The sequence below is a fragment of the Manis pentadactyla genome, chromosome 15 (genome assembly GCF_030020395.1).
Source record: "Manis pentadactyla isolate mManPen7 chromosome 15, mManPen7.hap1, whole genome shotgun sequence".
NCBI lineage: Eukaryota > Metazoa > Chordata > Mammalia > Pholidota > Manidae > Manis > Manis pentadactyla.
Window position 1 is genome coordinate 15,768,621 of NC_080033.1, and position 13,963 is coordinate 15,782,583.

Below are 13,963 nucleotides of genomic sequence, written 5' to 3' on the forward strand. Positions count from 1 at the left end.
GTTGAGAGCATAGACCAGCTGGATTCAAATATGCAACATCCCAGGTTGTTGTTACTTGTATGCTTTATTTTGCTCATCTATAAAATAGGGATAATAATAGTACCTATTGTACATGATTGTTGAGGTTATAATAATGTATATCTGTATCTAAACATTGCCTAGAATATATATAAGTGCTACATATATTTTATTAACTATTATTTATTGTTGTTGCTATTTGGCCAATAGGAAAATAAGAAGCATCCTGAGACATTTATTGTTATTTCTTAGGATATTCATACAATGTTAAATGCAAAGTTCTTGGATTTTCAACTTTCAGTTATAAAAGTAGGCAAAAGTGAGTGTGTTTATTAACAAAAGAAATGAGTTCTCTTGAACTGTAAATAAATCTTGTTGATCCAACTTATCACTACAAAAATTATGTGTCCTTTTGATAGAGAAGCTATTTTCCTTACAGGTATACCAACAAATAACAAAACTCCTATGGCAATTCTGAGTTTAAATACACAAAGCGAAATGTGATCTATTTGATACTGGTAAGGCTGTGAGCCACCCAGATTTCAAATCCAGCTCTTTTGTCATTAAGGAAGGCCTGAAGGCCACCTAAGGATGGGAAAGATGAAAATGCTTAATGGAAGGGCTCACTTCCAAACGAATAAAGCTCAAATCATTCCCTTGAGAACAGGGAGCAGAAATTTAGACAGGTTCTTTAAAGATATTCCTGAAATTCCAGAGAAAAAAGTTGATACTACAGAGAATAGAGTCTGAATTAGTAGAGGCCGATAATCTTACCCAATGAGACCAAGTTTCTATAGTTCTCTAACATTACATCTCTGTACAGATCCCTCTGTTCTAAGTCCAGGCACTCCCACTCCTCTTGAGAGAAGACTATAGACACATCACTGAACATCACTGATCCCTGAAATGACAAACCATATAATACAACTGAAATTAAAGAAAATTCGCTTTAAGAAGGAAGGAGAAAAGAGGGAAGAGATACTGCAGGAAAAAGACCAGATAGCAAGCAAAGAGGCTTGGGCTGGAACTTGTAACATGAGTTAGGAAATCAGTGTGCCGGCAGCAGCATGCCCATGTGTCCTCGAAGAATCCTGTTGCTACAGATGCAGCCTTTTGTATAGTCTGGCACATCTAAATTATCCAAACATGTCTGGGAAAGAAAATAAAATCAATTTTCCAATTAAATGAAATACTGTATAAGGCCTTCTACTTACTATATGTCTCCTTCATAAATTATGAAATGTGAGTTCTTCCACCCTTTCCCCTTAAAGAACAAATTTTTTTTAAAAGTTTCCCTACAATATATTATGTTAGAACAGGATCTGAATACAATTAAAGAATTTCTTTCAAGTTCATCATTGAATCAGATCAGATCATATGCAGTTTCCAATTTATGACAGATGCTTTAATGAACTTTAAAAAATGGTTGTATAACAGTCTATGCAATGGATATATAGGATAATCATTATACTTACATATTTTTTTGTCTATAAAAAATATTTACAGTTCTCCTCAACTCTGAGAATCTACAACTATTTATGTATCTGACCTTCTCACTTGCTATGATTTTCCATCCCTTACTGTATGCATTAGTTGTTCCTGAGTTAGAAGATACAGATATAGATTCTTGATACTTATGATCCATAATCACAAAGATGTCATTCTAGACTAGCACATCCTATTCAACTACAAACAGAACCCTGTTCCTACTGTATAACTCTTACGGATTCCCAAGAAAGATCCCTGATCTCTCTGCATGAAAGACCCAACCACATCCCTACGCAGTTCTATAAGCTTCACAAAGGCTGATGCTGAGGCTACCAGCAGCAAATCTTATATACAGTCGACCCTTGAACAACTCAAGGATTAGGGGCACCCACCGCTTCAACAAAGTGGAAAATCTGCCTATAATTTTTGACTCTACAGAAGCTTAACTACTAATAGCCTACTGTTAAACAGTTTTACTGATAAACAATTAACACATATTTTGTATGTTTATATGTATTGTATACTGTATTCTTACAATAGCATAAGCTGGAGATAAGAAAATGTCCTTTCACACTGTTGCAAACTCTAAAAAATTTCTAATATATTTACTGAAAAAAATCCACATGTAAGTGAATCTGTGTTGTTCAAGTACAAGCTGTATGTGGAAAACTCCAGTATGGAAAGGTCCGGTGTTTTCCCATGAGTAGTTAAATGGGCCCCTCCTCTCTCATCAGCTCCTGAGAGATGGTCAAACATCTCCCTCAAGGGATTTCATTTCTGCTCACTGCAGCTCTTAGCAGAAGACTGAGCACATACAGGAGAAGCTGAATGATTTGTTCAATGAGTACATAAACAATGACTGTAAAAAAGAGCATTCAGAGGATAGGCATTGTGCTTAGTCTCATGGCCTCACTGGATTTGAAGGAATTGAGAGAAGATTGTTAGATGGGGATCTGATAGGTAGGAAGTTTCAGGATAAGGCAATGCTCCTACAACCTAAACATGACGGTTATTTCCATAAGGAGGAACAGTAACTTACATGGGCCATGATTTAGAAATTCAAGAACCGGTCAGTTCGCCTTGGGGTTTACTAGGCTGGAGAAGCAGAGTTTACAGAGGCCAGAGCTAAGGGGAGGAAAAAGAGATCGTGAGATCAGATAGGTCTCAGAACTCTGAAAATATTCCAATCAGTATGTCCTTCCTCCCTCCCCCGCCACCACCCCCCAACACCAGAGGGCAATATGGGGAGTCTGGACACATCCAATCCCTAATTGAAAATTCCAGGGCTGGTAAGTGGATACATCATCTAAACCAGAATCTCTTTCAAAGCCTCACAGCCTGATGGAATTCATCAGATACAAAGAGATTCATTAGGAACCAACCCTGGCAGCCATTATCATTGCCAAATTACTGCACTGACAGCCCTGCCTACCTGCAGCCAGGACAATAACTTCCAGAATCTTCTGGGCTCATCACTCTTTTCAATCAGAATCGTCCACATTGCTTTCCTGCACGCCTTCATTTGCCATTCTCTTTCTTACAACCTAGGTTGAAGAGGTGTGGATTCATGCTCTCAGCAGGCAGACAGTAACACATATCTACTCATCAAGAACTTCTGTATAATGGGTTGTACATACATTAACTGTACCCTCAGGATTGCTAAGTAGTATAATAGTTATCCTATCTATGCAATGGATCAGAAGTTTTACACTAAAAGAAGTGAAATCATTTGAGAAATTCAATTAATAAGTAGCCAAGTTGCATTTGGAATTCTTGTTTTTCTAATCACAAAGTCAGCTCCCATTCAAACTAGCTCCTGCCTCTGAAACCTAAAATATCTTCTTCCAATGACAGAAACATAATAGAGTATGTTTCTATTCTATTCCTCACTAATAGAAGTAACACATCAAATCACCAAAAGACATTAAATCTCACTGATGCCCATATTAGCAAGTTTGTGAGAAATGGACATTTTAACCTACAGACTGTGTGAATTAAGAAATACGTACAAGCAGCATTTAAATCATACAAATCCTTTGACACATATATTATACTTTGGGGATTAAAGAAAATAAATGTATATGCGGACAAGATGTAAAAGTGTGGTGATAGACATTTTTCATAATGGAAAAAAAGCTGGCAAGAACCTAAATGTCCTTCAGGAGAAAATAGATTAAATAAATTAAAAGCATCCATTGACTGAAAAAAACTTGCCATTTAAAAATGATGATGTGGATCTTTAACTGGAAGATGGAAGTATGTTTGCTACATGTTGTTGAGTGAAGAATGAAGATAACAATAGTTGTGACTAGTGTGATCCTGTTACAGTAGGGCAAAAACACCTACATGTACATATATAAGTATGTGCATAGTACTCACGAAATGCTAAGCTTTAGAAAATATATAAGGATCTACAAAAAAATTCAAGACATGTAGCCTTTAGAAAAATTAAATGGACATTATGATTACATTTATAAAGTATACATATATTAGCATAAAGAGGCACTGACAGAAAAAAAATCTGCAACGACTGCTTATTTTCACATTGTGATCTTAATTTTCTTCTTTTTGCTTACATTTACTTCACAGTTTTATATAGCCATATATACTAGAACTGTGTTTTAAAATTTTTATAGAAAGGAAGTTTTCTTCAAATTAGTGAAAGAGTCTCTCTTTTTAAAGCAGTCATCCCTTGAACTTGGAAGAAAACAAGCTGTTTTTATTTATTTTAGCTCCCAATATATGATCCAACTGTGATTTGTAAGTCTGTTTATGAATGTTAGAATTCTGCCTAGAAAAGAATGGTTAAACATCCTCCACCAATGCCTTATCTCACTGCTGCTGCCTCTTATAAGTTGGCTGATGCATTTGTCTTGCTTCTGAACCAGTCATTTTAGCCATGATGCCTTCCAAAGAACTGCTGAATCTTCCTGTCCTAGTGGTCTCACTTTGTATCAACATCATGAGACTAAAAACTTTAAGGTACAAAGTTGATTACATAAAATCCACTTACCTCCACAAAATCCCACGGATTTAGTATTATTTGGCAGCAACCCTGACAATTCTTGTTATAATCAGATGATGTCTCTTCTTCCCAGGAATGACCAATAAGTTATGCCACCTGAGTTCTTCAATAACTTTTATCACACTTATCTTAGTCTTACTCCTGTAGAGGGTTATGGACCTTAACACATAATAAGCAACTCAAGAGTAGCAGCCGTGTCATTTTAGACATTTTAATTTCCCCAAGTATAAGTACAGGATCAGAGGATCAGGCATATTGTGAGAACTTTATAAATGTCTGATGATTCAACCTAGAAATTCCATTCTAGGGACTTAACCTTAAAAATATTGTAAAAGTACACAAGGGCATATATGCAAGGAAGTTCACCAAAGAATATGGATAATGCTGGGAGATGGTTGACTCCTATACATGAAGAACACAGGCCTTGTTGTCAGGATCCAGGATATGAATCTAAGCTCTGACAGTTATCAACGAGGAGACTTTGGACATGTTACTTAATTTTCAAAGCCTCTGTTCCCTCATAGATAAACTGGAAAATAACAGTATCTAATAGAGTTGTTGTGAAGGTTAAGTAATATAATATATAAAGCATTATAATATATATAAATATAATATATATAAAGCACAAAGAGTTGTGAAGGTTAAGTAATATAATATATATAAAGCATATAAAATATATAAAGCATTAAAAATAAAAAATATATAAAGCATAATAAAAGTACTGAATAACATGAAAAACATTACATGCATACCATTTATTAAAGAAAATTATCTTTAATATTTTTTATAAATTATCTTTAATAATTTTCAATAGTTTATTATTAGGATGCCCTTTTTCATATAGTAAGCTTTTTGAAATTTCAGAACTGCTCTTTCCTATATCATCAGTAAATTTTAGAACCAAGCTTGAGAACGTAATTCTTACTTAATAATATTAGCAAAAAAGATTCACAAAAATCAAGAAGTAGAGCATGGCCCCCTTTCTCTCCATCCCTAGCAGCTCCAAAGAGACTCCCATTCACCACCATAAAACTCAAGAAATCTGATGTAAGGTGTCATACCAAACACATTAAAAAATTTGATCGAGTTCTCATGTATAACAGGTTTGAATATTTATCACTACTCCCACTTTTTTCCCTGCTATAAATCTGTAAAGAAGAGCAACCTCAAACCACTAAAAAAAGTCTCTGATTCTGAATGGGTATCTTACTTGATAACTTGTTGCTCTGGTAAATGTCTCCATTATCCTAACAAGTGCACATTATTTTTTCAGATTAGAGGGGAACCACTGTACTCCACTCACTCTGTATAGACACAGCAATATAAATCTTATGATTGCACTAGACTCCCTTTTCAAAGTGTTAGACAATATTTATCTCCTTAAATAATATTTGTGATTCTATTTTGTAAAGCAAACATATACACAAAAGTACACAGAAAAAAGTATCTGGGAAAACAAACATCAAAATAGTAATATTCATTAACTCTAAATGGTGGAACTATGGGCAATTAAAACTTTTCTTCTTTATAAGTTCTTAGTTCTCTGTATTTTTTTAAGACAATAAACCTATCATCAGAAACAAAAATAAGCTATTTTCATACAAATAAAAAACAGAGCTGGGGAGAAAGAGTGCCTTCTAGTTGTTAAGAGAATGTGAGTCTAAAGGCCTATTGTGACATGAGTGGGTTCAGCAAAAAAATCAACATGGCAGAAATAAGTAACACTGATCAGTTCTTTACTGCTAATCAAAACAAGGAGCTACCTTCCCTATCTTTCTTTTGTAACTGAACACAAGGTAAGCAGCATTCACGAATTTACTAAAGGTATACCAAAATAGGACAGTATTGGGTACACAATACATGCTTTCTCTCTCCCTTTCTCTAGAAGAGTTAAAATTTGGTATTAGATACAATCCTTGCAAAATGTCTTACAAATCTGTAGTTTATTAAAAGATATACATAATTATAATCTTGAGTCATCTTGTTCAAAATTATGACTATTGCTTAAAATTGATCATTTACTTTTTTCATTTCTCATGATTCACATATTAATGGCATACAATTGCAGCACATAAGTGAGGTGTGATTTATTTAATAATTTTCTATTGTTAGACACTAATTTTGTTATCTCAATGCACATTTTCAGATATTAATTAGTCTGATTCTAGGCTAGCGGATGTGAATCTTTTTGGATAATATCTGATAATCTCATTAAATTATGAAAATGAAAAAAGGCATATTAACAAATACCTGCAACAATTTTACATACAATTTGCAAGGGGTTTTGGGTTTCCTGAAAACTCCAAATTATTTTAAATTATCTCTGGTTAAGAATTCGTATTCCACACCATTTGAGCATCTTACTCTTCAAAACTAGTTAATGCCCATCACAATTAGCTTGGTATTTCCTGATTAGATCGTTTTTCTTATTTATTGGAGGCAGATGTCCCAAATCACTACCTACCAACAAATAGCTAATGTTTATTAAGTACTTATGAAGTACCAAGCAGTTTTCAAAGAGCTTGACACACTGTTACAAAAAGAAAGCTCACAGAAGTAATGGGAAGTACCTGCCAAATGGATATATACATATAGGCAGGAGGGAAGAGGTCTAGGTATCACTCAAAGGGCAGGACTTTTAGGAAGGAATCAATGTTCCCATGTCCTAAAAACTAAAAATGTTATTTCACAGAACAAGAGGAAATATTCGCTCGCCTTGACATTAACTTTTAAATGGGCACTAGCAATTTATTCCACCTCCGCCTCTGAGCTCTTCTGTTTGACAGGACTTGGGAAAGAAGGGAATCTTTAGAGAACAGGCCTTTCTTGGAACCCAACCCAGCCTGGCTAAATTATGGCACGCCACGACCACATCTGTCCCCTACAACGAATGAGAGAGAAAAGTACCGTTGACCTTTTCCAGTACTATAAAAAAGCCCGGATCGCGGATGTATGGACTGGAATTGGACTTCACAGCAGTTTCCTGGAGCAAACTCCGTGGCCCTGAAACCTGCAGCTGGAGCCCTGCGAACTGTGAGTGCGTGGGCTCGCGCGAGCCCCAGCATGTAGTGGGGTGGGAGCACTCCCAGGGGCCAGCCTGGGGCGCACATACAGTTCTAACATTCTTATTCCAAGATCGGGCCTGAGCTTTTTTGCTGGAAGTCTTTCGTCTTCGCTCAGATCTCTGACCCGGGGCAATGTCTCTGTGGCTGAGCCCGTGCTTTAAGAGGTCTGTGATTCAACAGTGAATCCAGGGTCAGTTACACTGCCCATGGCCAGCTCCAGTCACACAAACGCCATCAACCATCAGTCCAAGCCGTGAACGGCACATGATGCGATGCCACACCCCAGCCCCGCCACGCCACGCCACGCCCACAGACATACAGACACACAAATCAACGTCGTTTTCACGCACACTAAGCCTGAGGTTGCGCCACCGCTGACGCTGTGCACTGCAGTAGCGCTGCCCCTCCCTCTCCTAATCCCCGGGCAGCAAAGCCTTTCATAAGGATGGTTGGTTTGTTCCCCGAGCCAAAGATCCGAGGCAGGGCTACTCACCTGGGGCGCCAGTCTCGCCTCCCAGCGCTGCCCAGTGGAAGCGAGGATGCAACACCTCAGGGGTGTCCACAGCCTCCGAGGCTAACGGGCCGCGCGCTGTGGTTGTCGGGAGCTCGGGCTGTACGCACTCAGTGCGCAGGCGCAGCCAGCCCCAGGAGGCGGAGCATCATTCCAGCCAGCCGGCTGAGTAAACCCAAAATGCAGTTGGGCCCCAGAGAGGGCGGGGTTCCCGGCTCTTTGTCCTGAAATAGTAGCGGCAGGGCCTGGGATGGGGCGGGAAGGAGTCACTGCCTCGTTACGGGGCTGTGCATAAACGTCACTCTCCGTGGGGCTAACTAGGGAGTCCGGCGACTTTCTGTGAGGGACGGCACTGTGCGTCTATTTGGAGTGGTTCTGGGTTCGATTTTTTTCTTTGGGTGAGGTTTTTGTTTGAGACGGCGCGTCTGCGGGGACCGAGATGCGGTCTGAAGATTTATTTAAGACTGGAGTTGTGTGTTAGGCTATGTAGGACAGAATGTTGTGGGGGGGGTGTCTGTGAGACTGAGTGCATAAGATTGTGTTCCTGTGAACGTGTCTAATTGAACATTTTTGTGGGGCTGTTTTGATAGATTTGTTTTCCTTGGGCCCTCCCTGCAGACCATGGATTTGAGTCACTCAGTACGTGTCTGAGAAACGATGCGCCTGTCTGGCGGGTGTTTCCGTTGTGTTCCCGTGGGACTGTAGATGGCTATCTGGATGATGGGATGTGACCAGGAGTCTCACTCTCCTCAACGCTGATACAGAAAGGAGGGCTATATCCTCAAAGAGCATTAGCTTTACTGAAGAATTTGGTGAAAAACTGATTTTTCTGGAAATTATGCATTTATTTTACAATTAATCACAGGTTTGTTATGGAGAATATAAATAAGATTTATATTTATAACTAAGATTTAAAGTAAGATTTCAATGGAAATTCCTGTCGTGCAGCAGTTGATTTGCATCTGCCCCAGATTCCTAGGAGTGGGCTTTCCCTCTTTCTTAGTGTTAAGGCGATTTTATTGGGAAGATTTAAGAAGCCCTAAGACAAAGAACATCTTTACATTAAAGAGAAGCGGTACAGCAAGAGCAGACAACCCTGGATTAGGCTGTCAAATATCTTGGGTTCTAGATCAGGCATTCTTTTCCCTTTGTTAAAGGAGGGCAAGAAACTTAAGACTCAAAGCATGAGTTCATGCTGACATTACTAATTCAAATTTAACATTCCAGGGTTTTATTCTTATCTTTTATTTTTTATTTATTTATTTATTTTTTTGAGAGGGCATATCTCATATTTATTGATCAAATGGTTGTTAACAACAATAAAATTCTGTATAGGGGACTCAATGCACAATCATTAATCAACCCCAAGCCTAATTCTCAACAGTCTCCAATCTTCTGAAGTATAACGAACAAGTTCTTACATGGTGAACAAATTCTTACATAGTGAATAAGTTCTTACATGGTGAACAGTGCAAGGGCAGTCATCACAGAAACTTTCGGTTTTGATCACGCATTATGAACTATAAACAGGTCAAATATGAATATTCGTTTGATTTTTATACTTGATTTATATGTGGATCCCACATTTCTCCCTTTATTATTATTATTTTTAATAAAATGCTGAAGTGGTAGGTAGATGTAAGATAAAGGTAGAAAACTTAGTTTAGTGTTGTAAGAGAGCAAATGTAGATGATCAGGTGTGTGCCTGTAGACTATGTGTTAATCCAAGCTAGACAAGGGCAATAAAACATCCACGGATGCAGAAGATTTCTCTCAAAACAGGAGGGGAGAGGTTCTAAGCCTCACCTCTGTTGATCCCCAATTTCTCACCTGATGGCCCCCCTCTTATCTTTTATTTTACATTTCTGCTTTTTTTCAATACCAGTCCTTTCTCTAGAAATCCTGGTTCTGTAATATTAACGTATTTATTTGCATTAGCCTAGAATCACCATAAAAGTTTAAAATTGCAATGTCCATGTTATTACTAACAATAAAGCTAGTATTGTTGTACTTCGAAAGCAGGTTTTGGTAAACTACAGCCCACAGGCAAATGTGACCCACCTCCTGTTGTATAGCTAGTGCTTAAAAGAGTGGTGTCTATATTTTTAAGTGTTTAAATAAACAGAAGAAGGATATTTTGTAAGGTGTGAAAATCACACACTTCAAATTTCAGTGGCTATAGATAAAGCTTTATTGGAACATAGCCATGCTCCTTTATGTATTGCCTATGGCTGCATTTGAGCTACCAGGGAATAATTGAGTAGTAACTAGACTGAATGGCCTGTGGAGCCTAAAATAGTCTATTCTCATTATTCACAATAGTTTTACAGTTGTTGTAAACACTGGATTAGCAAACCATTGCTCCTAAGGGAAAAACAGGATTAATTTCCTGCAAGTTTCTGGTCACATTTTCATCAACTAATCAGTACATAACCTTGTTTTATGTGTTTTTATTAAATACACTTTTTGTATTTTGTTGATTCATTAACACAATTCCTGGTCAACAGCACCATAACTCATGCCTGAATGAAGCTTATCTAACACATTTTTTTGTGTAAGGTAGGTACATCACCAGTCTTCTTGCACCTAAGAACACCAGACAGTACTTCAACACTATGCTTGGAGATCATTTGAAACAGCAAAGTTACCAATAAAAAACACAAAAATGAGAAAAAAAATGTGGTATTAAACAGACTGTGAAGGACATTGTTTACAGTGTAACAGCTGAAACAAGAAAGCAGAGGGCCACCTTGTTTGACTTAGGCTGAGAACATGTATGTTGGGGGGCTCGTTTTTCATCACTGTTCACACGTCCACAAATGACTCACAAAAGTGCTGTGAGCATTGACTATGGGATTACAAATAAATTTTAGTAAGTAGCTAAGTTTGCAAATATAGAATCCACAAATAATTGAGGATCAACTGTTTTTACTACCTAGCCCATTACAAAAGAAATTTGTCAGCTCCTGTTTTAGAGAATATTCCTCTTAATTATACAGTTAGTGTTTAAAAACTACTTGAAATAATTATTTTCCCTGTTCCAACAATAATTTCTGTAATTGATTATATCCCATTAAATAAGAAAAAAATTAATAAACAAGGAAAGCGCTTTATAGAATGCCAGCTAATAAGTTTGATTTTACATGGCCTGTGAACTCAGCTTCAAATACATTTACAATATTTGGTTTTAATAAGGATTCTGTACAGTATGTTTACCTTTAAGTTTAAGTCATTTCTATTGTTTCCTCTCATGCCAGCTATCACCTGAAGTTAGGTGAGAGAGTGACATCATTAGAATGGATACATCTTCACGGCATGAAGGTTACCGAGCGGTGAGGTAGTATAATACAATTTATAGGGCAATACTGAGTTTTCTTTGAAATCAGTCCTGACTTCTTCCAATACTTGATGTTTGCCTTGCCTGCTAGCAATCAATTCTTCTACTTCTTACAGAGCCTTGACACTCATAGTGCCACTCCCATTGGTGGAAACAAGGTGCTCAGGAAATAGCTTTCCCAAGCTGGGCAAGAGCTGAACAAATGAGTTCTTATTATGGAAGCAGTGCTTGGAGCTTGTGGGCATCCTTGAATGCATTACTACTGGGGTGCTGGCCTAAACCTATGTGGTTGCGGGTCCCCGAGCAGGGAGGAAGGGTGCTGCTGTAGTGGTCACTCCTTAGTTGTAGATTGGACCAAACACCACATTTGTTTACTGAAGGGTTCTGGACCCCATTCCAATGTGTGGGGGGGTGGTGTTGGGGGAGTGCCTCACAAAACCAATTCATGGACCAGTTGGGTGTCCTACAATTAAACTCAATTATGACATTATCTACCCAGAGACAGCATCAAATCCCATAGGTTAAGGCTCAGTCCTACAAGACTTTCCTTCCCTAACCCTCATTTCCCCCACTTTATATGCCAGGTATAAGTCCAGGTTATCACCAGTGTTTCTACCTATAGATTGGAGGTTCCAACAACCCCCCCCTTAGGCTCAATTAATTTGCTAGAGTGGCTCACAGAACTCATAGAAACATTTTACTTATTGGATTACCGGTTTATTATAAAAGGATAAGAAACAGCCAGAGGGAAAAAATGCAAAGGGCAAGGTACGGGGGAAAGGGCACAGAGCTTCCATGTCGTTCCCCCAGAATATTCATATGTTCATCAGCCAGAAGCTCTCCTAACCCGTTTTGGGTTTTTTTATGGGCTTTCATTACCTAGGCATGATTGATTAAGTCATTGGCCATTGGTGATTAATCCAACCTCCAATCCCTCTTTTCTCCACCAGGTGTCAGAGTGGGTGGGACTGAAAGTTCCAAACATCCAATTACAGGGTTGGTTTTCCTGGCAGCCAGACCCATCCTTAGGTGTTCCAAAAGTCACCTCAGTAACATATCAAGAGACACACTGACCTTCCAAGATTGATCCAGGAAGAAACAGAAAATCTGAACAGACCAATTACCAGCAGTAAAATTGAACTGGTAATCAAAAAACTCCCTAAAACAAAATTCTACATCTAGATGGCTTCACAGCCAAATTCTACCAAATATTTAAAGCAGAGCTAATACCCATCCTTCCTAAAGTATTCCAAAAAGTAGAAGAGGAGGGAATACTTCCAAACTCATTCTATGAGGCCAACATCACTCTAATATCAAAACCAGACAAGTACACCACAAAAAAAGAAAATTACAGACCAATATCCCTGATGAACATTGATGCAAAAATCCTCAACAAAATATTAGCAAACCAAATCCAAAAATACATCAAAAAGATCATCCATCATGACCAAGTGGGATTGATTCCAGGGATGCAAGAATGGTACAATATTTGTAAATCAATCAATATCATACACCAAATTAACAAAAAGAACAATGAAAACCACATGGTCATCTCCATAGATGCTGAAAAAGCATTTCACAAAATTCAATATCCATTCATGATAAAAACTCTCAAGAAAATGGGTATACAGGGTACATACCTCAATATAATTAAGGCCATATAAGACAAACCCATAGTCAATGTCATACTTAAGAGCAAAAAGCTGAAAGCTTTTCCTCTAAGGTTGGGAATAAGACAAGGATGCCCACTCTCACCACTTTTATTCAACATAGTACTGGAGGTCCTAGCCACGGGAATCAGACAACACAAAGGGATAAAAGGCATCCAAATTGGTAAGGAAGAAGATAAACTGTCAGTATTTGCAGATGACATATTATACATACAAAACTCTAAAGAATCCACCAAAAAAAACTACTAGAACTAATAACTGAATTCAGCAAAGTTCCAGGATACAAAATTAATAGACAGAAACCTGTCACATTCCTATATACTAACAATGAACTAGCAGGAAGAGAAATCAGGAAAACAACTCCATTTGTAATTGCATCAAAAAGAATAAAATACCTAGGAATAAACCTAACCAAGAGGTGAAAGACCTATACTTTGAAAACTACAAGACACTCATGAGATAAATTAAAAAACCAATAAATGGAAATCTATCCTATGCTCATGGAGAGGAAGAATTAATATTGTCAAAATGGCCATCCTGCCCAAAGCAATCTACAGATTCAATGCAATCCCTATCAAAATACCAACAGCATTCTTCAACAAACTAGAACAAATTGTTCTAAAATTCATATGGAACCACAAAAGACCCCGAATAGCCAAAGCAATCCTGAGAGGCAAGAACAACATAGGGGGAATTATGCTCCCTGACTTCAAGTTCTACTATAAAGCTACAGTAATCAAAACAATTTGTTGCTGGCACAAGAACAGACCCATAGATCAATGGAACAGAATAGATAGCCCAGATATAAACCCATGCATATATGGTCAATTAATATATGATAGAGGAGCC

The 13,963-nt window shown here is 37.8% G+C and overlaps 1 protein-coding gene across 3 annotated transcripts in view; it reads right to left on the reverse strand.

Annotated features, from left to right (window-relative positions):
- The window catches only part of ZFP82 (ZFP82 zinc finger protein), a 29,869-nt gene extending 21,641 nt beyond the window's left edge, over positions 1-8,228 (reverse strand). The window contains exons 1-5 of one of the 3 annotated variants that reach the window (XM_036885765.2): positions 8,090-8,228; positions 2,939-3,050; positions 2,546-2,631; positions 1,015-1,168; positions 793-919 (exon numbers count right to left, since the gene is read on the reverse strand). In XM_036885765.2, the coding sequence (XP_036741660.1) occupies positions 793-919; positions 1,015-1,149 (262 nt within the window). In that variant the 5' untranslated portion in view covers positions 1,150-1,168; positions 2,546-2,631; positions 2,939-3,050; positions 8,090-8,228. The remainder of the gene's footprint in view (positions 1-792; positions 920-1,014; positions 1,169-2,545; positions 2,632-2,938; positions 3,051-8,089) is intronic. The other 2 variants (XM_036885767.2, XM_057493469.1) reach the window with 2 other exon arrangements.
- Positions 8,229-13,963: the final 5,735 nt, after the last annotated feature.